Consider the following 23,815-nt stretch of genomic DNA (forward strand, 5'->3'; position numbering starts at 1 on the left):
CTTTTTTCATTGTTCTGAAGTCTGGCTGAGTTCCTGCTGAACAGCTCTTCCCAACATAGAAGCCAATTGTTCAAACTATAGATTTCTTTACAGATCCTTTACTAGAGACTTACATTATGTAGTATTTAGGCAAAAACATGCCATTAGAAAAGGTCATGTTCAGCTTTTTAGATCAAATTATCTTCCTTAAATTCAATCTCATCCACTTCAATATAGATTTTTCTCAACTCCTATACTGAAAAATGGAAGTAGCAAGCCACAAGACCTGACTGACTGCAGTAAAAAAAGTCAAAGGTGCACCTGAGCTAAACAGCCAAACAGGTAGCCTGATTAGGCACACCAGTTTCCATAAGTGACATAAAAAACAGGGATGTGGCCAGCCTTGTATCCAACTGCCTTTGACTCCTCAGATTGAATGACCAGGTACCCATGTACATTTGAGTAAAAACGAGGGCAGCCTTCAGGATAAGTATAAAATGGAATTTGAATTTGTCATGCCTCTGAAGCCATAGTAAGATACTTTCACCACCCTGCCACCATGCCCCAGCACTAAACTGTAGTACTGAAGGAAAACTCAATAAATATCATTACTATATGTCTAACCATTGAAACTTTTGCTCATTTAACTGGAAGAGTCAGAACTGCAAAGAAAGTATGAATATGAATGGTAAAACTTATAATAAATAAACTTTTTGCCAGATAAAAGAATGATTTCATGATACAAAATTAAATATCCTTCTACAACAAGTCGTATCTATGAGTATGCAATACAATATGCTAAATTACAATACATACTTCATTATTAATAGAATTTATTATATTTTACAGACCAGATAGCCAAGTAAGCAATTTTTTCAAGAGCCAAATAGCAAAAGTGAAGGGAACTTTAGGCAACAGTCATTGCAGAAATTCTTCAGTCAGGGGACTGACGCAATGTGAATATTATGTACAAGCCTGATTTAAATACCTTTACGTCAAAAATACAGTACTGTGAGACTTTCATTGTGTAGTGTAACTGATGAATCATTAATTACTTTTCATTTTAAACAAAACTACACATACTGTATAAAGCCGAGTTAAAAACAGAGACTAAGCCCCATTTTATTGTTGTAAACTAGTATCATATGAATCTTTACGAGTGCAAAAAACAGGGTTCTTTATACTCCTTTTTCTTCCTACAAGATATTGCATTTTATATGAAATGTTATTATTATTAAATGATGCACACACCCTTTTAAGCATTATTCTCTTAAATGTGAGGCAATAGATATACAGTCACTTGCAACTTGGTTAGGGATATTTTGCAAAATCAGGTGCACTCAGAACAAATTAAAATGTAAAATTAATTTAACTATAGAAAAGCAAATGTTAAACAGAACAGTAAAATAATTATAAAAAAATCACAATACTAGAAATCAGCACTTTTTTCTTGCTCTGGCTAAGGATGAACCCATTTTCAGGTGCAACCCAATATATGATATTTTTACTTTATCCCACTAAAAGTGAGCAGTTTTATTTTTTATAAAATTACTTAAAACGATTCAGCATATGACATCTGGTGTGCAGAGTATATCAAGATTGCAGAAGCATAATACAAAATAATGTTTATTTTAAAAAGTTAAGTGAGTACTTGCTAGTAATTGAAAAGGTGAATGTTCACTATAGGGGCTTTATGTATAAGAAAGCAGGAAGTTTTTATATTCCCACTACTCCTATTGAGCTTATGAAAATAAACAGCAAGTGATTCAATCGTACCTAGTTATGATCCATTAGCAGCAGTATCAGTATTAACAATTTTATGGAAATACCTATAAATAATAATTACTCCTCAAGGTGCAATATGTGTCCTAAGTGACAATGCATCTGTGACTCAAAAAATGCAGGGAGTATAAAGAACTTTATATTCTCTTTCTTCTTTGATGTATGCATAAAATTTATTGCTCCCTTTTACAATATTTATAGAAATAAAACTACTAATTGTTTCAACACAAATAAATAAGGACAAAAGTTCTAGAACCAGTAGTTGATTACAAGCAACATAAGAAAACCATTGATTTATCATAACCACCATCCACGCAGTGATGGTCACATTACTTACTTTTTCCTTAGCAAAACTACATTAAAGAACACTATAGCACAACGCACTAAAGTCTCTTTGTCTTTCTTTTCTTAAAAAAAAAATTCTTGCCCTGGATACCTTTCAGTAGGGCAGCTTGAACAGTTCTGGGCCACTTCCAAACCCCTCTGGAGATCAGGCGATAAAAGTCTTCGGCAATCAGAGACAGGACAAAGGGCTTTCTCGTGCTATTTCCATGTTTTCATGTTTGCTGGCTTAACATCATTGTGTACACGTACGACTTCAGTACATAACATCAGATGCGATGACGTTCAGAGCTGGCAAACAGAGAAACAGCATGAGAAAAGCCCTTTCCTGCATCATTTTTCCCATACACTGTAATGTTTGTCTTCAAATTTCTGCTAGGTTGACACCTGCAAGTTCTGTGAATTAAGTACATTTACTCCTAAGGGGAATGCAATTTTTGACTGCAAGAGTCAAATGCGTGAGCGAGTGTAAAAGTGACTGCATATGTTTGTGTGTGATACACACATACGTGAGTGCATGCATGCATGCACAAACGCAAACACACACAAAATCAGAACATAAAAGTAACTGGGGTGCATGGTATTTTAACTGGTAACACAAAGTGATAATACAAAGTGGTAACACAGTGCCAGACCTCCCACCAGTTTATCTCCTCAAAGCTAAAACTAAGCCCACAGCCATCCTACTAAAATCAATTTAAGAGAAAAACACCAAAACATTACACATAACATAAAACTGGGTTCTTTAGGGTTTCAACAGCCATTCAATATGCTTGAAGGGTACAGTTTACTATTAAGGACTCTAAAGAGTCATCTTTCACCACCCATGGCATCACAAATCAGCATCATCATAAATCAAGGAACTGAATTCTTCAAATCAGTTATCCCAGTGAGAGAGAGAACATTGTGACAAATAAATCACCATATACCACTCACTGGTCAAACATGTTGCTATTAGGGTAACAACAATTAGTAGAGAGCGAGCAATCAGTCACACAAATTTGAAGTTAAGTGGAAGGCATGTCAGTGTGGCATGAATTTTGCATGCTATAGCCTACTTCAGAGTGTCTGACAAAATAGATTATAACCTATGAACGCTCATGCTTCTCTGAACAAATTAGTCTATAAGGTGCCACATTGTCCTACCATCTGTATAATAATTAGTGATTTTGAGAGTGAATAGAAGGTGAAATAAGTGTAAAAAGTTAAAGTAGTATTTAACTCTGATAACAGTGATGCTGAAAGTTGTACAGTAATTACTGTAAACCATGAATGAAAATAAAAATGAAAATGCAGGTATTTTCCCACCGACATTTCCCATTTTTTGTTTCCTCAGTGAGAAACTTAAACATTGGCAGAAATAGGGAGAAAAAAAATGTTTCTAAATTTCCTTCAGGGAATATATATTTTCTGCTAGTGCTACTTCATTGGTCCCAATAAGTATAATAAGTAGCTGCTCATTAATGTGGGCCAAAGGAGTCATTTTTAATGTGGGTCATTTTAATTTCCCTTAAAATGCAGACTCTTAGGCTAAATCTTATTGCATTTTACACACCTAAAGGGCAGTTCTGGGCACTTATGCCAAATTTGTAATTCAACTTTGCCCTGTATAGACACCTTTTTCTATGTTAAATGGTGGAGGATGAGACTACAGCCCTCCCGTTTGTTTTTTTTTTAACTCCAGTGGCATAGAGGTTAAGGCATTTTTGCCCAGGAAGCAAGACTGAGATATTAGGCTCCCCACCCTCACTCAGAGAAGACTGGATCTGCTGCTTCTCAGCAATATGCTTTAACCATTAGGCAACAGACTGAGCATTACTGGGAGTGCCTATATGTTCATTAATATGCTATAATTGGCACTATTGTGCATTACGGCAAACAAATGGTCTTTTTGTGATGTTAAAGCACAGTAGACTAAATCTATTCCACAGTAGCAGGGGTTTTGCTCACTGCACTAATGTGCAGTGAATTAGTCTACTGTGCTTGAAAGACCTTGTGTAGATGGGTGGCTAAGAGCTTTCTACAGCATTTTTCTCAAATTGGGCCCCCTCTGTAGCCAAGAGTGGGAGGTATGTGAAGTCAAGCAAGGCCAGCTCAGGAAGAAGGTGCTTTTCTAGCAGGGTAGGGAGCCCTGCATTCTTTCCAAGCCCCTGTCCAAGAGGATAGAAACTTTTTTTTGGTTCTGTTTATCCATTCTATCTAATGAAAATTAAATGTACAGTGTGATGAGCCATAGGAGGGTTGCAGAGATGCCTGGACAATGCTTACCATAGCCTTGTGAGCAGAGCAGTTTTCTAGTAAGCAGGAGATACAGATTCAAACCTTCTCTGGGAGGGGAGGAAGGGGAGCTAGAACCTGGATCTCCTGCTCCCTGTGTGAATATCCTAATCCCTATGTAACTGGACTGTGTAAAAGGTGAAAGGCTTTCCTCTGGCATCAAATACCCGCTAGTCATGGTTTTGCTGCAACTAAAATGTGGGGACTTACCTGGCCTTATGTGCATATCTGGAGAACCCTTTCACCAGACAACTGCCCAGCCAGTGTGCATTCCTACTGAGCAAGCTCAGTTGGCATATGTACATTTGCATACCCATAGCAGAATACCAAATGGTCCATAATTGTTATGTGGCTGTGACTGTGGCATTTAGAGGCACAAAAGAAAATATGATTTAGCCCTTAATTTTGAGGGATCAGGATGGATCCAGGGGTGTGAAGTGGCATGGTCACACCTTTTTTCATTTGGCAGTACATGCACAATGAGTTCATCAGCATGCCAGAGCTCTGCATGGGCTGTGAGCTTTCTAAGCTCACCAGCTGATTAGTGCAAGCTCTGGCTGTACCTGCTTTGATACAGCACTCCTGCCACACGTCCTCTCTTTTCCCCTACCACTGCTTTCAGCAAAGGAGGAAAGACGGGTAGGTTGAACAGGAATGGCTCTCATCTCCTGGGCTCCCAGATGTGCAAAAGCAGTAGCTCTGGCCACAACCTGCATTGAATAGTCAGTGAACTCAGGCACTTGCAAATGCAAAGGCACATGTGGAGCTCCAACACAAGCTGCACTGGCATGCTGATGAGTTGAGAGAGCTCACTGTGCACAAAGGGGGTGTGGCCACACCCCTTCACCTCCATCCTGACTGTCTGTATATACAATAGTACACTTAGGTTGGGCCAGGGTTATCAAAAATGAGGTTCAATCCAGAAAAGGAAAAGAATAACAAGAATAAAGAGATTTCCCAAAGCAAACACTAACAAATAAGCCAGAATCTCCCCCCTCCAAGTAATAAATAAATACATAAATCTTTCTTAAACTAAAATCTAACTACTGAGGTTTAAGAGGAAACATTCCCTTAGAACAGGTTATTCCATTATTGACTACTGTACGGCTTCTTTGTACATTTTCTCAGACATCACTCAGTGAGAGAGAATCAGGCTAAACAGATGATTGGTTTGATTCAGTATGACAAATCTTGCAGTCACAGTTTCACAAAAGGAGTTTGAAAAACTACCAGTTTGATCAAAACGATGAGTAACTCATTTTATTGTGTGAAGTAAGCTAATGTTAATCTTAGGTCCTTGAGAAACTAATAGACCAAATGCTAGTTGCAAAGAGCCTAAGTCACTTGGGGTGTTGCTGAGTAAAATGATGCTGAACCCATCAGGAATGAGTATGGCAAAGAAGTCTAACTTCCTTTTTTTTATTTCAGAGCAAAATGTCCAAGTCCCTTAAATCCTTTTGAAAACACCAACCAAAATCCCCAGTCCCCAAATGTCAAGGAGAAGTACAATACTCATATTGATGGCTACATCTGAGTGTTGTTGTGTTCAGTGCTGATGAAGGCTGTTCAACTGACAGAACTAGCAACTGAAATTCTTCTGTCTGCAGAACAGGTGTGCTATTGGCAGTGATAATGCAGATTTACCCATTTTGCCCCTCAGGGTGCCTCAGCCTTAACTTGGAGAGAGAGAAGAGTCATACGTCTGCTCAATCTCTCCTATTTCTTTGCTAAGGTTTGCAAAAACAGTACTGCAGTGGAAGTGTGGCTTTGAAGGGCTTTTTGTTTTGGGGTGTGGGAATTGCATTTCTGTTTTTTTAATGTATTTATTGGTATGGATAATGGTCTAATGAGAACTAGATTATAACTTTGGACATGGATTAAATTTGGACTAGGTTACTTTATGTAAGAATCACAGTCTTTGCAATGTCTATAATTAACTTAATATGTTAATATTTCTGTTTAGAGCATCCTTTAAAATCACTTTGAAACTTTTTTTACCAAAAGAAATAAAAATGAAACTTTACTAAGCTAACTTTCCCAGTTCTGCTCTTCTGCACACTGTTATTCTTCTTTATTTTCTGAGAACTGATCCCATTTTTTTTTCTTATTTCTGCATCTAATAATAAGTAATGTTCATATGAAAAAATCACAGGACTCTTCACCACTACACCTTTTTAGGATTACAAACAGTTCATTATGGATTTTAAGTGTTCATAACATATGCATTAAAATATTTTATATTTAAGTTATGTAAAAATAGAAAATAAAGGGGAAGGAGAGGAGACAAATATACTACAAGAGGATGGGAGAATCCAAAGCTCTAAAGAAGATTTTAAACTATTTGTTTCTTGGGTCCAATTTCCAGAGATGGCAATGACTTCAGGGCACTCATTTCTACAGTAGCACAGTATAGTGGTGTACAGGTATCTCTTTGAAACACCTGAGTATTTTTTCAAGCAATTTGGCCACTCAGCTTTACTCAGTTATGGTACACCAACCCATTCACTCATTTGCCAGAACATCCAGTCTTCATATGTGCCTTTCATCAAATATGCACATGAAGAATAAATACAAAGAGAAAACAGACATTTGACTTAATGTATTACTTTATTAAAAGCCTTTGCCTGCTCCCAATAAGTTTTTTTTTTGGCAAAAGTCCCACTGACCTCAATGGGTCAAGATGCAGTCTTTAAGTTTATTTTAAATTTCATTTTCCTAGCAACAGAATATATTCCCCTAACAAGTCTACAACTAGCTAATAAAAACTTGCAAACTTAGAAGATACTCAAGGTCACCTCTACTTCATGAGCCCCTAATTGTCCTATATTAAAAAACATTGGATTATTACTAACAATTAGTTTCTTCACACTTTATCACTTTGAAAAGCTTCCTTACAACATCAGTCTAATAATTTGTAAAAGAAACTTGATCTCTTATAAAACTCTATATATTTGGGATCACTAGAACTAAATACATAATTACTGGAAAGTGGGATTTTTTAAAATAATATTAATTCCTTTTTTTCTTTCTCTGTCTCATTAAATATTATTGTGATTTTTCCCCCTTCTTCCACTGAGCATGCTTCAATTGCATTCATACTTGCTCTCCTACTGTAGTTCATGACTTAAATGTTCCCCTCACTGTTCCTGGCCACTCCAATCCTTTCACCCATTGTTTCTTTTTCTATCTGGTCACTCAAAGTATTCAGTTTTTCTAATGGGGAAAAAAACCCCTTCAAATTCTCTATGTTTTTCTCTCAAATATCTAGATAGTTGCACATCTCATGAGACCAACTGTAATAATTATCTCTAGCTTCTTAAAGATTAATTAGACCAATCCTAGTAGTAACACAGGGGCAGGCAGCAATTTTTAGGTTTGTAAAACCAAAGCTAGGTCTTATGCAAATACCTACCTTGGTCAGGTTCCAAATTTAAAGCTTTGGCGATCCATGTACATGTTTCTAATTTCAAGTTAATTTATTTTCAAATGCAGACAGATGAGTATGTTTTTTTATTTCATATAGCTGAGTAAAATCTTGATTTTGCATACACAAAACTCTGGGCGATTCAGATCTGAGACCCATGAGTTGCAGCATTCACCAGAATTAGGTGAGAGGGCCCGGGACACTTAGTTTTGCTTCTTCTCTAATCACTTGCTTGAAAGAGCTTTTTGCTTGTTATGCGATGCATTCCAAAAACTGTCCATGTTAGCATAAAGAACAAAATTTCCCAACTGTTTGGCATCATTTACCATATTATTTTTAAAAGTAGAAATATTTTTAACTTATTCTCCTTCAGTGATCAGCTCTGCCCTGCAGCTTTCTGTGAAATCAGTGAATATATGAAGCAAAAGTCTAAACCATGCCATTAATCTCTGAGGCTGGAGAAGGGCTAAATAGCATTACAGCTACAAGGAGTAAGGAACAGCTTTTAGTCTGTTTACACACTCCATGGGCCATGAGCTGGCCCCTTAAAAATATTCTTCAGTGTCGCCTATTTGCATTCCTAGTTCATATTCCTGGATGGAGATGATACAATATAGCTGTTCAGTGTTGGGGCCAAATTAGACTTTTTTAAAGCATCTAGAAGGCCAAACAGTTCATTTGACTGTCTTGACTGTCCTTAAACATATGATTTTTTTTATATGTAAAAAATCCAGCAGAAAAGCCAACTGAATTAAATCCTTTCTTGCTTCAATACTTACTTAAATTAACAGAGTTGTTTATGTTTTGCTTAAGTATGAAAGGAGTTATTCTAGCTTTTAAAAGAAATGCTATTTGCAAACGACTGTAAAAGATCGTTGCTGGGTGAGCCATTAAAACTTTCCCAAGTTCTGTGGGGATTGCAGTGATAAACAAAATTAACCTAAAGGGAGCTGATTTAACAAATTAATATATTAAACACACTCTGCTAATATCTCATTCTACATATATTAACAGAATTGCACCAAGCCCTTTTCAGGTGACGATAGCCTACTGACCTAGAGAGTACTACCCTTTTCTGTACCATTAAAATGGCAAGCAGAAGAATGCTCAAACCTCACTCTTCTAGGGAGAAAAGGAGGTGAAGATAGTACCTGCCCCAGAGGCCCAGTCCTGCTGAGGAGACTGTTTTCCAACACCCATCTTGCACATGCATGTTACATGCATTGCACAATTAACTGGTTATTTGTGGAATTACCTTGAGATCAACTACACATGCAAAATATCTATCATACCATAGAAAATTCCAACCAGCTATAAAGTTAGACCTTGAAAATGTGTACTAAACTTTATACCTGGTTGCTATCCAGCTTTCATTTCTATATGTAGTAGGGTCTCCCCTGTGGCTGAGAGCCCTGTCAGCTGATGGGTCGCCCAGCTGCAGCGCTGCACCATGTCCAGCCAGGGGTGGGAGTTCCACAGTTGAGACAACTCTCAGTCCCAGAAGCTGCAGATGCTGGGTCTCAGGAACACCTTGTAGCTGGCAAGACCCAAAGTCCTACATCTTCAGACACGGGTCCCTGCAGCATGCCTCCCAGTGCCAGGACCCAGCTGTGTCCCAGCAGTCACAGAGCACAGCTGAAATCTACCAGCCCCTAAGAAGACCATGGTAGGGATGCTGGGAGGGTACAGCAGCTGTGATCTTCTTGCCCGTACAGGGAAAACCTGGGCTCAGTAAGGTGCAATGGGATCTAATGCATGAAATCACAGTCATGCCTTATGCTATGCATATGTGGCATAGCAGTAGACACAATTGTGCGGACTGCACATTAGATCTCATTAGGCGCATCTATGAGGCACTACTGTGCAGTCGTTACTTGTACTTGTACTAAATAAATGAGCAGTAACCAGAGTTATTGTGCAGTAAGCACCAGCGAATGCCATTTAAGTGACACTACTGTGCCATAGCCTAATAATATTGCACAGCAGGGTATTAGTACTGTTAGTGCTGTGATGCACTACTGTGCAATGTTATTCAGCTACTCTGCAATCAGCATCTCATACAGATGCCCATTGTACCTTTACTTGCATGTTTAGAGGGGCCCAGAGGTACCACACTGGTGTGTGAGCACTGGTGCCTCTTGGAACTAAAGTGAGCCACATGCCAAACTTTCTCTGTTTGGTGGAAGATTTTGAACAAACAATAGGAGACTGTTTTGGCTCATAGGGCTTAATCCAGAGCCACCTCAAGTCAATAGAAAAATGCCTTAACTCAGGCCCCAGTGGTGCTGAGAAATACCCTTCATCCTCTACCAAGACAAAAACTTCAATAGCATAAACCATGATAGGGTTCTTTTCTTGCATAATTTAACTTTAAAAATTTCCCACTCAAACAGTCTTAACAGAAAACATTCACATCATTCACGTTTTTAATTTTTCCACAATCACTGCCAACTGAGAAATATGAAGAAATCATATTCTATTCTGCTTCCCGTTAATATCTCTCAGCAAAAAGCTTTGTGTGGTACAGGGATTTTGTCTACCTCACAAACTGGTGTCACAGAAAAAAGGAATGAAAAAAGCAACAGCAATCTTTCTAAACTGTAGACGTGAAGTTTGAACAGGGGACATTTCTTCAGGCAGCACATTTTGCTTTAACTACATAACTAGTGAAAGAAAGCTTACAGAAAAATAAGTCAACTTAGGGGACTAGATATTCTGCTGGGTAGAGTAAAAGGTTACTAAAGCTTAAATGCACCCCTGGGGATTTGACCCTTGATTCTATGCCTGGAAAAAAAAACCTGTACAGGAACCAAACCCTCTATTTAACTCACAATATAAGTGGGCTTTATTTACCTCTCTCAAACCATTGATTCCTTATAGTTTAGTGATATGGAAACACTGGACTTTTTTAATTTACTTTTTTTGAACTGATGCTTATACTACTTACACTAATGAGGGGTGAAAATCAAATAAATAATAAAACCTATCACAGTTACATTAATAACACTTTCTATAATTTGGGGTCAAATTAGATGTGGTTCCCAGTGATTTAATAACCATTATTTTAGTATCTGAAAAATCAAAAGGTCTTTAATTATCTTACATTTCTGCTCTGAACGTTTACCTGGGGATCTTTACAGTTATCTCCTGTAAATGCTGCACTGCATCTAAGAGCAGTTAGCATCTGCATGGTCTGAACTTGGACATAAAGATGATTGTGTAAGGGCAACAACTTTGCTTTTTTCTAATTTTTTCCACTGTCTTCTTTGCTGCTTTATGTTATTGAGTGTGTCAGTCAGTCAGCTTTTAGTAGCCTAGATTGCAGGGTATGTTTCTAGTTCGAAAATGGCACTCAGTCCCTCTGGGGGGAGAAAAAAACAACTTGTCTGATTTTGAGAGACTTTAAGGTACAGCTCTAACCAAATGAAGGCTGCAGTTCCAGACTCCATTAGCATTAAGAACCACTTATCAGATTCTGCAGCTTTATTGCTTTCCACCTGGCCTAGATTACTTAGATTCCTAAGCATACAATACTAGCAAGGACAGTGCCATAACCCCTCTTTGTTTTACAGAGCTATACAACTATATAGTACAATAATGCAGGAAGTGCCATACTGCCATCTACAGACAAGAATACCCCTAATATAATTATTCGGTACTCAATTTCCCCACAGCTAAGAGTCAATTTATTCTAATTTTCTTCTTCTAACATTGATGAATCACAAACTGTTTACATTTCAATGCCTCAGCCAAGCATGAACTTCTAGGCTTTTAATCTTTACAAAGTTATTCTACAAAGCTTAGAGCTACAGTGAAAAAAAGAAAGAAAAAAAAGTTGGTGGGGGAGAGGGAGAAGAACGAGATAGAGTGCAAGCAAGAGAAAGAAGCTAAAAACGTTGCTTACCTGTCTAGTATGTATGGGACCTGGAGTCTTGAAACCTCCTTGACAGCTGCATTCAGAGACACTGTAAGGGTCCGAGCTGCTTGAGGAGCATTTGGAGAGTGAATCACAGCCCACCACAAAGGTGTTATCTAGAGGCAGTTCCTGAATGACATGGTGCTTCTTAGGGGGGACAGGAGTTTCAGGTTTAATTTGAAAGGTAGGCTGTGGAGAGGCAGACTTGTAGTGCTTTGCTAAATCTGGGCTGTCAGGCTTAAATGTGGTTGGTGTGGTGGCCCAGTTATATTTTCCCATAGTCTGTTCTTCTAACTCTACAGGAATGTCTAAAGTACCATTTATATGCTCATGGCCAGGATCATCAGGTTTAGATTCTTCAATTGTCACAAAATTTAGGAGGAGACTTTTGGGGGAACGTTTCTTTTTCTTCTTTTTTTTCTTGATCTGCCGGTTCTCTTGGTTTGGGGAGACCCATTCCCCACTTTGCTTGCTTTTTTGGACAACTTTGTGCCGAGGTGTCTGGCGGCATCGTACCAAAGCAGTGACAAAAATTACCAGAATAACTGTCATGGTGCCTGCAATGATAGCAATGATGATCTTGACATAGTCATTGGTCTGTGGGGTTATCTCACCATCCCCAACATTCTGGCCCACTGGTGTTTCCATGTTTCTGCGTACAAGCTCTTGCACATATGAACCATTAGTAACAGTCTCATTCACAAATAAATGCACCAGTGCTATTGTATACAGCGACTCTGGCTGTCCTAAGTCATTGACTTTTATTACCAGCCTGTGTAAGCCATGATCTGATGTTATTACCTTCTCTTTCAAAGTGATATTGCCTGTTAACTGATCAATTGTAAACAAACCTCTTGAGTTCCCGCCTATAATACTGTAGCGGAGTTCTGCGTTCATCCCTGTGTCATTGTCAACTGCAAAAACTTTAGTTACCACAGAGCCTGAATTGGTGGATGTTGGAACTAAATCATAGGAGAAGTTAGAAGAAGGGATAACAAAAACAGGTCTGTTGTCATTCACATCGACGACATTAATGGTCACCTTGGCAGTTGAAGAGCGTTGCAGTCTTCCTCCATCTACAGCCTTCACCTGGAAAGTGTAAGAACTTTGTTGCTCCCTGTCAAAGGTAATATTTGGTCTTATTACACCAGTAAGTGGATCAATAATGAAATTATCTCTGCCATTTAATATAGAGAGAGTGACAGCAGCATTCTCTCCAGAGTCAGCATCAGTAACTGTGATAAGCCCCACTGTCCCATACATGGGCAGATTTTCTGGCACATAGAAATTATATTCATTGTGGGTGAAAGCAGGGCTGTTGTCATTCTGATCCAGAACAGACACTGTAACCGTAGCATTGGTCTGCAAGGATGGCATCCCATTATCCTTAGCTAGAACAGTGAAGGAGTACCTGTCCTGTTTTTCTCTATCCAGCTTTCTCACTGCTGTCAGAATGCCTGTGCGGCGGTCTAGGTTGAAAATAGGAGGTGCATCTGAGCCCAACATGTAGCTGATCTCAGCATTGCGTCCACTGTCTGCATCTGTAGCACTTATCTTAGTCAGCTGGGTGCCAGGAGCATTGTTCTCAGGAATGGAAAGTCCTATTACAGGCTGTGTAAAAACCGGGGCATTGTCATTCTCATCCTTTATTTTAATCAGGAGCATTGCAGACTGATTTAAGGGAGGTTTCCCTGAATCAGAAGCCACTATTTTAATGGCATATTCCCGGGTAGCCTCATAGTCTAGAAACGTCGCTGTCTCCAGCAGAAACTGATTGTCAAACACTGGCTTTAACCTAAATGGGACATCATGGTCAGTGAAACAGGTAACTTTTCCATTCAGGTCAGCATCTTTGTCCATTACTGTAATCAAGGCAATTTTTGTATTGAGTGGGGCTTTCTCAGACAAAAGCACAGTCCCATTCACTGGATTAATGATGTACCTTGTGTCTATTGATGGTACATTGTCATTAATATCTGTGATATTTATTGTCACTGTTGCTCTTGATGGAGTTGAGCTGCCATCACTTGCCAAAACAGTTAACTTGTGTACAGGAGATTCCTCTCTGTCTAGTGGCTCTTTAATTGTGATAAGACCAGTGGTGTTATCTATGGCAAACAGCCTTCTGGCCAGATTGGAGATTTGATTGCTGAAAGAGAAGAGGATCTGTGCATTTGATCCCAGATCAGCATCAGTGGCATGAAGCTGTGAAACTGATGTGCCCACTGGAGCATTTTCTGGAATGCTAACTTCAATATCATTTTCCTTAAAGACCGGGCGATTATCATTCACATCAGTAACTGTAACCTGTAGGATAGCTGTACTTGATCTTGGAGGATTGCCACCATCTTCAACTTTAATCTTCATCACATAAGTGTCCTTCTGTTCCCTGTCCAGGATTTGTTGGACAATAAGCTGTGGCCACTTGTCTCCCTCGGGTGTTTCAATTATATCCAGTCCAAATACATTTTGACCCTAGAACAGACACAGAAGTGGAACATCTTTTATTATGGAAATGTATTTAACAGATATATACCTCCTTATTGCACATAATGACTCTCAAGGTTATTCAGATCTCTACATGCATATCTATACTTTTACTGAGACATTAGACCTTGTATTAAGACAAAAGTTGTGTGTTGTCTGTGCTACTGTACCAGCAGATCTTGGAAGGAATTCTGACTTTGAAAATCAAGCTTCCTTCTCCAGCTCCTCTCTTGTTCTAGGGAAAAATATTTCAAAAGATATAGGTTTCTTCCCATGTCATGTTTAACTAGTGAGTGTGAAGAATGGGGAGGCAGACAAGGCTAAGCTACACTTCATCCCTTATTCACAGCAGGAATAGGTCCAGAAAGCCAGAGCTGTCTTCCACATGAGGTTTGGACTAAGATTTAAGCAAAAGGAAAGGAGGACTATATTTCCCCACTCAACAAAGCACTGTAAGCATGCAATCTGCAGCCATTAGAGAAAAAGAAACTTGTACCATATTGAAAAGTGGATTACCACCTAATTTAAGCTTCAAGTAGCACAATCACAAGTAGTCATGTTAGGTTATTAGAAATACATGAAAATCAGGAAGAATTATTCCTCTTTTCATCATGATGTATTTTATATTTGCAGTGAAAATTACATTCCAAGTGTGAAAATAAGAGGCTTTTTCTCATGAATAATATCATCGGACTATTACATCTATACTTTGAATAATGAGATCCTGTAATAGGGTTTGGTGCACACTTTATGCCCCTGTTACAGTGAAGCAATGCATAAATATGTGGAGATATACTGTACTAATAGAGCTTCTGTTTAATACCCTAGGTGGCAAGAGTCATCTTAAAGTAATCTGTTATGCTGCAGGGAGAACACTGGCATCTGTTTCCCAGTGCTAATGCTAGTGTCTCTCTGAGCATGCAGAGGCTGGGAATCTTGTAAAGGCAGCAGACATGTCCCCAGAGGAGAAAGAAGCGATTAGCATTGATCGACAGCAATCTTGCTGACTGATAAAAGAGAGTGTTGATAGGTTCCAAAGAGAACCATGACACCCCAATTTTGTCAGAAGGATGGGCAGGGGTAGATGAAAGTGTGGGCATATATAAGGTACAGGCAATGGATATTTAGGGCATATATAAGGTACAGGCAATGGATATTTAGGATTTTATATGTTTATTTTTAAAAACATTAAGGTCTCAGGTCTATGACATTTATAATTAAAAAACCTTTGCTGCTAGCCTAGTTCTTGATGAGTACATCATGGGCCCAACTTTGCAGGCCTTTCTCATTTTATAGTAACTTGCTAGATAAACAATTTATTGGACTTAATAGCTAGGGACAGACATTACACATAAACTGGTTTAAGTGATCAGAAATTAGTTTAAACCTGTAACAGAACACATGTCCAGTGCACATAAACCAGTTTGAGAATGGCTGAAACCGGTCTGAGATAAACCTGGTTGAATGTAGTATCAGACTTAACTGATTTGGGTCAAACCAGTTTATGCAATGTCTGTCCCAGACACCTTGCGTGTTTAAGATAAACCAGACTCCCCCAACATTCCAGTATGCTCTCTGGGCTGGGCAAGGCTCTCTGCTCCACAGCAGGGGTGGTCCCTCTCCCCTGCTCCCTGGCTGGAGTTCCAGCAGTGACTGCAGGCATCTGCCTGGCTTCTCCCTGCTAAGCAGGGATTATTCCCCCCACCCCTCTGCCTTACACCTCTCAGCATTAACTAGCAGACTACATGCTGGCTACAGTCTGTGCTGTGGGAGACAACAAAGGTAGATTGGCTTTTTGGAGCTAATCAGCAGGTAGCTAGTAATGTCCTTCTCTGGAAAAGCTGTTTAAGAAGAGCTTGAACTAATGGAGAGAGAGTTTGTTTTCTGAATGGGTTGAGAAACACTGGGTTAGGTGTGATAAACATTCCCTGCTAGGCTGCTCAGGATGATGGGGAACATCAGAGGTCCTGCCAGGGCTTGGCCATGCCCCCCTCAGCTCAGCCCTGTGGAAGGCTGCTCTAGTATGCCCCGGCTTCTAGCCTGAGCCACTGCAGGCATGTGTCTGAATTTTTGCATTCCAGAGGGGATGTCGCTGTGATTACAAACCAGTTTAGCCTAACCAGGTTATACTAACCTGCAAAGATTGAATCAATTCAGGCTCAGGCTTTTTGAATGTCTGTCCCTAGCCAATGAAGACACTTGCATAGCAAGATGTACTGAGTATGCATTACAGCAGCAAAACTTACTGCTATCACTAGAATTTCTTTGCTCTAACTTCTGCTCAGAAACTGATATAAAGAGCATATCTCTTTAGTTTTAGAGGCCCACCCATGGCTCTAGATATGTTCAATAGGTTAGTAAAACCATTTTTATAGTTGTCTTTATAACCAAAATTAACCAGAGACAATTCTCCCTGCCTCTACCCTGATGGTTGTCCTTATTTTCAAAGGTTAGGCAGATTAAATTGTTTTTTGCAATGTGTCCTAAGTGGCAAGCCATTTGGATTACTGCAGACCCAGGAAAAAAGGAATTCCAATTGATAAGGTCCTTTGTTAGTAAAAAGATACCTTGTACCTTGCCACCCAAAGTTAAATCAATGCCTTTACGGACCTAATTCTGTTATTTTATGGAACCACAGACCATCTGCTGACATGTTTTGCTTGGAGCTGAATTTGAACCTATATGTTTGAGTATCCATTTCTTTTATGGTAAAGCTAAAATGTCTTTATTTCAAGCAATCTTTACCAGTTCTACAGCATCAATCAATCTGCATGTTTCAACCAACAAAAATCTATGGTAGAAACACAGTTTAGATTTCTATCCTAAAAGTTCTAAAAGCAAATGTAGATCTTTCTTCTTCAATGGAAGTGTGGAGATATTAGTCCTGCTTAGTCATATTTGAATAAAATTCAATATCCCTTTCTCCAAAGGGGTGAGCTTTTCAATCAGTGACTCCATGATAAACATATAATTCATAAAGAGGAGGTCTATCTTTTCCCTCAGTGCTCTGGTTTTAGGAGTACTACAGGCACTTTCATTTGCAAACAGTTGTTAATTTTGACTAAGTCTCTTATTTGTTGTAGAGATGCTAAGTTACTGGGTTTTTTTCAAGACAGATTTCTAGAAAAACACGGCAGAAGGGAAGGGAGGAATAAAAAATAAAGCTATCCTTCAGTTCTTTATTTGTACACAAACTGACAGATGTGCATTGATTATTCTGTCATTAACTCCTGCAACTACAACAAACACTATATACAGACTTTTAATTCATTAAACTAAATACTCGATTTAGCTTTTCTATAACTACCACTTATTAGACAGGACATATTTTTCATTTTAGTATATAAATCTCATTTAAACCATAACTTCTATTTTCTGTCACTAGCAATTGATTACTAGGGAATAGAATTAAAAAACACAAAAATAAAACCCTCTGTTAAAAAAAAATATATTTTTTTACCATAAACCTTCATGGAAAACCCTGTCATATCAAAATATAATGGGGATTAATTAAATACAGAGTTCTATAGAAATACTTCTAAAAACTTGGCACATGCAACAGAGATTCAGAACTTTTAGGTGGATTTCTGTAAACTGAGTTAACAGCAAGTTATAGAATATTATACATTCATTTTAAAGTTCTATAGGAAAGCTATTATTCCTTATTAAACTATAGGAATGGATCTTTTCATATAGATTATTTCCACTCACTCCTACTCTTTAGTCCCACTCTTTTTATCTCCACTAGTAAGTTAGTAGACTTGGTCCCAAGTTGCATAATTCAGCCCTTAAGGCAGAATTGTATGATATTAAAAAAAGCAAAAAACCCGCCCACAACTTACAGAATTTTAGAGAGGCATATTTCTGCTATGCAGTTTTTTAGATTGTTTAAGAATAATTTGGAACTGTCAGGAAAGCAGTTTTCCTAAATAGCTGTAAGAAAAGGCACTATTCAAAACTCACACTTGTAATAGACTTATTTTATATTCCTATTAATAACTTCAACACCTATTGAAACTCTGCAAGTACACATAAAACTAAGTTTACTTTATGGATTAAAAACTACATATTAAAGTGGAAAATATTATAAGTAAGAGTCAGTTCAGTGAAAATAATAGTTAATACAGATTATAAAAAAAGCCAATTCAAGAGATTCTAACATTACTTATTGTTTACATTAATAGAATTTTGGACTGTATCATTAAATCACACCTTAACACACATCTGTCTTGGATATGGAAAATTCTGCCCCCTATAATCAAATCTGAAAAACAGTCGAGCATACAACTATAAGTGTACTTTTTAAGAATTTATAAGACTGACTTATTTTGTCACTGATTTCAATGGGGTCAGGATTTCATTTAGGGTCAGGTTTTGTCATATGCTAAACAGTACTTTGGTCACCAGACTCACCCAATGAATCACTAGGATCACTTCTGGGATGAGTACAGATTTTCAAAAGTCCAAGGAGGAATCACTCTAATTTACACAGCTTTCTGTAAGCAACCTAGGATAGATCAGTAGCAAACACGACATGTTTGCCCTTTGGTGGGGGGAGGGGGGGAGCGACACAGGCTGCTTGCACTTGTCGTGGTCAGCAGGTTAGAACCACTCTGAACACCTGCCAACACGCCCTCCTGGGGCTGCCTGAGAGTGCTACCTCCAGCCAAGTGCCAGACCACCCCTGACTGGCTGCCAGGCACAGGCAAGCATGCCCCCAACCCTCTGCCACATCACTGCAGACCCCCCCGCAAGCATCCCTAGTCTTCCAGAAGAACCCCAGAGCAAGCTCCCTCTATTGTGAGTTGTACATGCCTTCTATGTCTCAGCCTGCTCGCACCCCACCATGGCACAGAGACCCAGGAGACGTGGTGTGTCCTGCTTGTCACCTTGCACAACTCTTGTGGAGATTGCAGGACATCATGGACACTCTCATGAACTTCAGCTGGTCACCATGGTATACAGCTTCATGCCCTTGAGCAAGAAGCTGAAATCCCAGGTGGGGTCACCCACTGGATCCTGCACCTGTCAAGAGTTCTAGACTGGACCACCAAGTCTCACATGGCCAATAAGAACAAGGCTATGCAGGAATCCATGGATGTCAGAGTGCTCTGGCACCAATTTCAGACCACTGAGCGCTGGTTCTGGGGCCACATCACCAGCAACACCTGGTGGAAATGAATCGTCTTGGGCACCTGAGATGACAAAAAGTGGGTACAGACCTTCTGCATGTACCAGACCATCTTCATTAACAGCAATTGCTCAGCTGGTCCCCAACATTGTGCACCAGGACAGCAGCATACAGCCATCCCTCACTCCAGAGAAGCAGATGGATATTGCTGTCATAAAGCTGGCCACCCCCAGCAGTTACTGCTATGTCACCAACCAATTCAGCATGGGAAAGACCACAGCTGGAGGGGCCATCTAGGAAAGTGGCTTGTCATCCAGGACATCCAGACCACCCACTTCATCTGCCTTGTCAATCTGCAGGAGATTCTTGCTGGCTTCTGTCTGCTGCCTGGACTTCTCTAACTGTATGGCAGCTATGGACAGCACCCACATTCCCATTCTCTGCCTGGCCCAGGCATTCAACAAATGCAAAGGCTACTTTTCTGTCAACCATCATGGCCATTTCACCCACATCTTTGCCAGCTGGATGGGTAATGCCCATGTCTTCCACAACTCCCCATTCCCCAAGTTGATATAGAGCAGCCGATATGCTCCTGGGACCCCATAGTTCATCAATGGTGACATCACCCCTCCACACACACACTCATCATTGGGGACCTTATTTACCCCTCCTGCCCTGGCTTATGAAGCCCTATGGGAAGCAGGTGGACCACCAGAAGGAACACTTCAAGTATTGCCTGAGTAGGTGCTGCATTTTGGTGAAGCATGCCTTCAGCTGCCTCAATGCACACTGGTGAGCTCTCAGAATGTGCCTCAAGGTGGATGAGGAGAACCTGCCACAACTCATGGTTGCTGTATATGTCCTCCACATCGCAAGACTGTGGGGAGGACTTCCACAAAGACTGAGCAGAGAATGCATGGTGGGTACATGTAACACAGATACGATGGAGAGAGAGAGTCCCCTCTGACGTTGAGGGCGCTGGCCATACACAGTGGCAGGCAGTTTGGATGTGCAAAGCCCTAGCTGGAAAACAACCTCACCCTTGAGAACTAGGAGCTCTCCCAGATAAACAGGACTGGAGGGGTTTGAGTGCTTGTGCCCTGGAACCAGGCTATGGATCTCCTTTCCCGGGCTCCTCTGGCCATGCGTTCTCGGAAGCATTGTCCACAATCAGGGTTGCCTGAACACTGTTCCCCTTCCCCTCTCCCCAACCCTATCTCCCATCTGGTGCATGTACCAGGATGCAGGGAAATGAGACATGAGGAACAGACATGGCTCCATTTAAAATGGTGCACCTATCAAATTCTTCTTGTTTTTAATAAAGAAAAGCTGTTGAACATTTCCTTTGTCTAAGCTTGGTAACTCTTCACATTGAGACACACAAACAAACCTTTGAAGGGGACACAAGAGGTGAAGAGAGGAAATAATCTGGAAGGGACAATTAGAATGGGGAGGGGGTGTGGAGTCAGGGGAAATATCACAGAGGCCAAGCTCAACAAACAAAACCTTGGAAGGCATGCATGGGGTATGGGGCACTACTTAGGTCCTGGCATTTCCCTGGTAAGAACTGGCTGGGGCAACAAAGCTCTTACACTGCCCCCACCCCCATCCTTCCCTTACAGGGGAGGCATTTCAAGGCTGTCCGTCTGCAGGAGCAGTATTTCACTTATTACATTTCCCTAGTGAAAGCTGGCCAGGCCTGAAGGGATGAGATTTACCACTGTTCTCAAGGGAATGCTAGCCAATATACCATGCTTCTGATGCAGGACATGACCCCTCAGGAGGTGCCCGACTGCTGGAGTGGGGGCAGGGTGGGGAGTCATCTGCTGGGGAAGCCTGAGTTGCCATTCAATATGAAAATCCATCTCACATGCTATCTGTGACTCTTCTATGCCATGCTGACCCCCTCAGATGAGTTTACAATTGCCATCACTACTGACACACAGAATACGTGACCTGATCTCGGGAGAGGTTCCCTAGACCCCAGATTTCCAAGAAGAGTCCTGCCATCCACCAACCTTGGCTTCCCAGAACCCTTCTTTTACTTTGAATACCCTGTGAGGGAATGGGAGAGGAGGTGGGGGTTGCTTTGCTTTCAGGGGGTGGGGTGGAGGGGAGGGCAGCCTGAAACTGTGATGGGGCCATAACTTGGGAGACACCCTGGCCACGGGACATGAGTGGCTGAAATAATGCTTCCCATGCAGGACTCCTGCCATCACATCAATACCTTTCTTGGAATGGGAGGGAATGGAATTGTTCATCAAGCGGAAATTTTTCTCATTACCGCTGTCCTGTAATTATAGGGCTACTATACACATACAAATGCCCATAGAGTTTCTCATATGTAGTTGCTTGTTATCTCCTGTCCCTGATTTCAGTGTCCTCTCTGCCACCCAGCTCTGTGGCACTGCCAACTGCGGCAAGGCACCAAGTGCCCATTTTGTACCCTTTTTTTAAATTTTTTTTTTACACTGTATCTGCAGAACTTAAACTCTTTTAGTACGTTTCTGTAAGGCAAGGTTGAGGGGAGGTTATTTCAGCACCACTGCTCTGGCCAGCTAGAATGATGCTCAGGTTTTCCCAGGAGATGAACATGGTCCTGAGAATTAGGACAGGGAGGTGTGGTTTATGTTCCCACAGAAGGGGAGTTGTGCTGCTAACTGCCCAAGGTAGGGGACAGCCAGGAGAGAAGGAAGCTGGCACCTCGACTGCAGTCATGGGAGTGGGGAGGAAGAAGGTGGGACTGGTTTTGTCAAGTGCTGAAAGAAACTTCTAGAGAACTTAGTGGCCTGGAGTTCTGCACTGTGAGTAGGTCTGCGTAGGGCAATCCACCCTCCCCCCAGATGCATCTGTAGCAAAACCCCATTTTTCTTTTTTTAATAGAAACACACACATACACACACTATACTATATATATATGCATTCCCTTCCCCAATTATTTCTGGCTTTTCTTTCTCTCCCTCTCTATTCCCTATCGACAAACATAAGTGAGCTCAGACTTGGATAAGCTTTAACATTTTTATTTGGGTAACAAGTTTTTGGTTTTGGATATCCACTGTTTTATATTGTATTATTATTAGGTTTGTATTAATTCTTACTTTTGTATATTGTATTATTAACATTTTTATATTGATTTTTATTGTTTCATATGGATATTGTATGGTTTAGGCCTGTGTTTGTAAGTGAACCAAAGTCATGTCAAGTTCCCATTTTGTACGTCAAATCTCCATCTTGTGTCCTCTGCCCGGGCATCCCTTGTGTCACAACTTTATGAGTCATGTACGCCTCCCATGTAAATTGGTTCCTGGATGAATGACAGTGATTGGGAATGATTGAAATACAATGGCAGCAGGCCTCTACTGAATGGCCTGTAACAACTGGGCCATCACCTTGCATTGATTCATTCAGGAACCACGGACCTCATCCAGGAACAGAGACAAGAAGCCTGCATTTGAAAGAAAAAAGACCCTGCAGAACCAGCAACTCTACCATTGTACCCCACCATTACAGACACCCAAAACTGCACATCCCTGCATGGAGCACACATGGGGCTGACCCTTGCCTGGGCATGCCTCCTGTTACTAGGGTCACACAAGGTCTGCCCCTATAAAAAGGGGAAGTGAAGACAGACCCAGTGAGATGCCCTCTCCATCTGGACCAGCACCATGCCACACCACCTATCCACCCAGAGGCCCTGCCAGCGACCCACCTCTGGACAACACCTACTAAACAAGGACCCCTTTCCAGACTGGATAGGTAGCTATCACTCCCCACCCCCATCTTCAACCAAGGACTTGGACTCAGCTTCTCTTCCCCACCTCGACTCCAACCCTTCCACTGAGTCTCTTTTTGCTGCTGCCATTGTGAGTGTGTGCATGCATGAACCAATAACTTCATGGGGTTGTGTAGTGTGTTGTCTGTGTAATAAAACTGTTTTTTGGACCCCTAAGTTGGGTTTTGCTTTACTATGGTTTGACGCTGCTCCAATCTCTGCTCCTCACCCCTCTAACTTCTGTCTCATTTCTCCCTCTCCTGCTTCTGGCTCACTGCCACTTCCAACACCTGTCCTGAGCTCCACTCTGCCTCCAAACCCTGTTTCTTTGCCACTGTCTTATCCCCACTGCCTTTTCCTTTTCACCTGAGCATCCAGGTTTCTGCCTCATTTTCTTTCCTGGCTGTCTCCTCCTTGCCACCACTTATCTGCCCCTCCCCCAATATCTCAGCTGTCTGCCTCAGTTTTGAGCCCCAGTCTACCTTAAGTAAACCCAAGTCTCAGTTCCTCAGCCAGCTTCTCTGTAGTCCACTAGTTCTAACCCTGGTTCTGGAAACTTTCACTCCCTACACTTTAACTCTCTCTCTCACCTGAACCTTCCCCCAAGTATCCCACGTATCCAAAGCACACACATACACACTGTACCATCCAAGTTAGGAACTTATCTGTGTGTACATGTAAGCAGGGTGGGTGGGTGTGTGTGTG

At 40.7% G+C, this 23,815-nt stretch overlaps 1 protein-coding gene across 3 annotated transcripts in view; it reads right to left on the reverse strand.

Annotated features, from left to right (window-relative positions):
* PCDH11X (protocadherin 11 X-linked) overlaps nucleotides 1–23,815 on the reverse strand; it is a 1,248,873-nt gene that overhangs the window by 1,029,665 nt on the left and 195,393 nt on the right. For 2 of the 3 annotated variants that reach the window (XM_019536469.1, XM_019536468.1), the window contains one exon: nucleotides 11,709–14,195. In XM_019536469.1, coding sequence (XP_019392014.1) covers nucleotides 11,709–14,195 — 2,487 coding nt within the window. Of the gene's footprint in view, nucleotides 1–673; nucleotides 2,395–11,708; nucleotides 14,196–23,815 lie in introns of those variants that run through there. The other variant, XM_019536470.1, reaches the window with a different exon arrangement.

This window comes from Crocodylus porosus, unplaced genomic scaffold, assembly GCF_001723895.1.
Source record: "Crocodylus porosus isolate Cpor-Errol unplaced genomic scaffold, CroPor_comp1, whole genome shotgun sequence".
In the NCBI taxonomy this organism is placed as follows: domain Eukaryota; kingdom Metazoa; phylum Chordata; order Crocodylia; family Crocodylidae; genus Crocodylus; species Crocodylus porosus.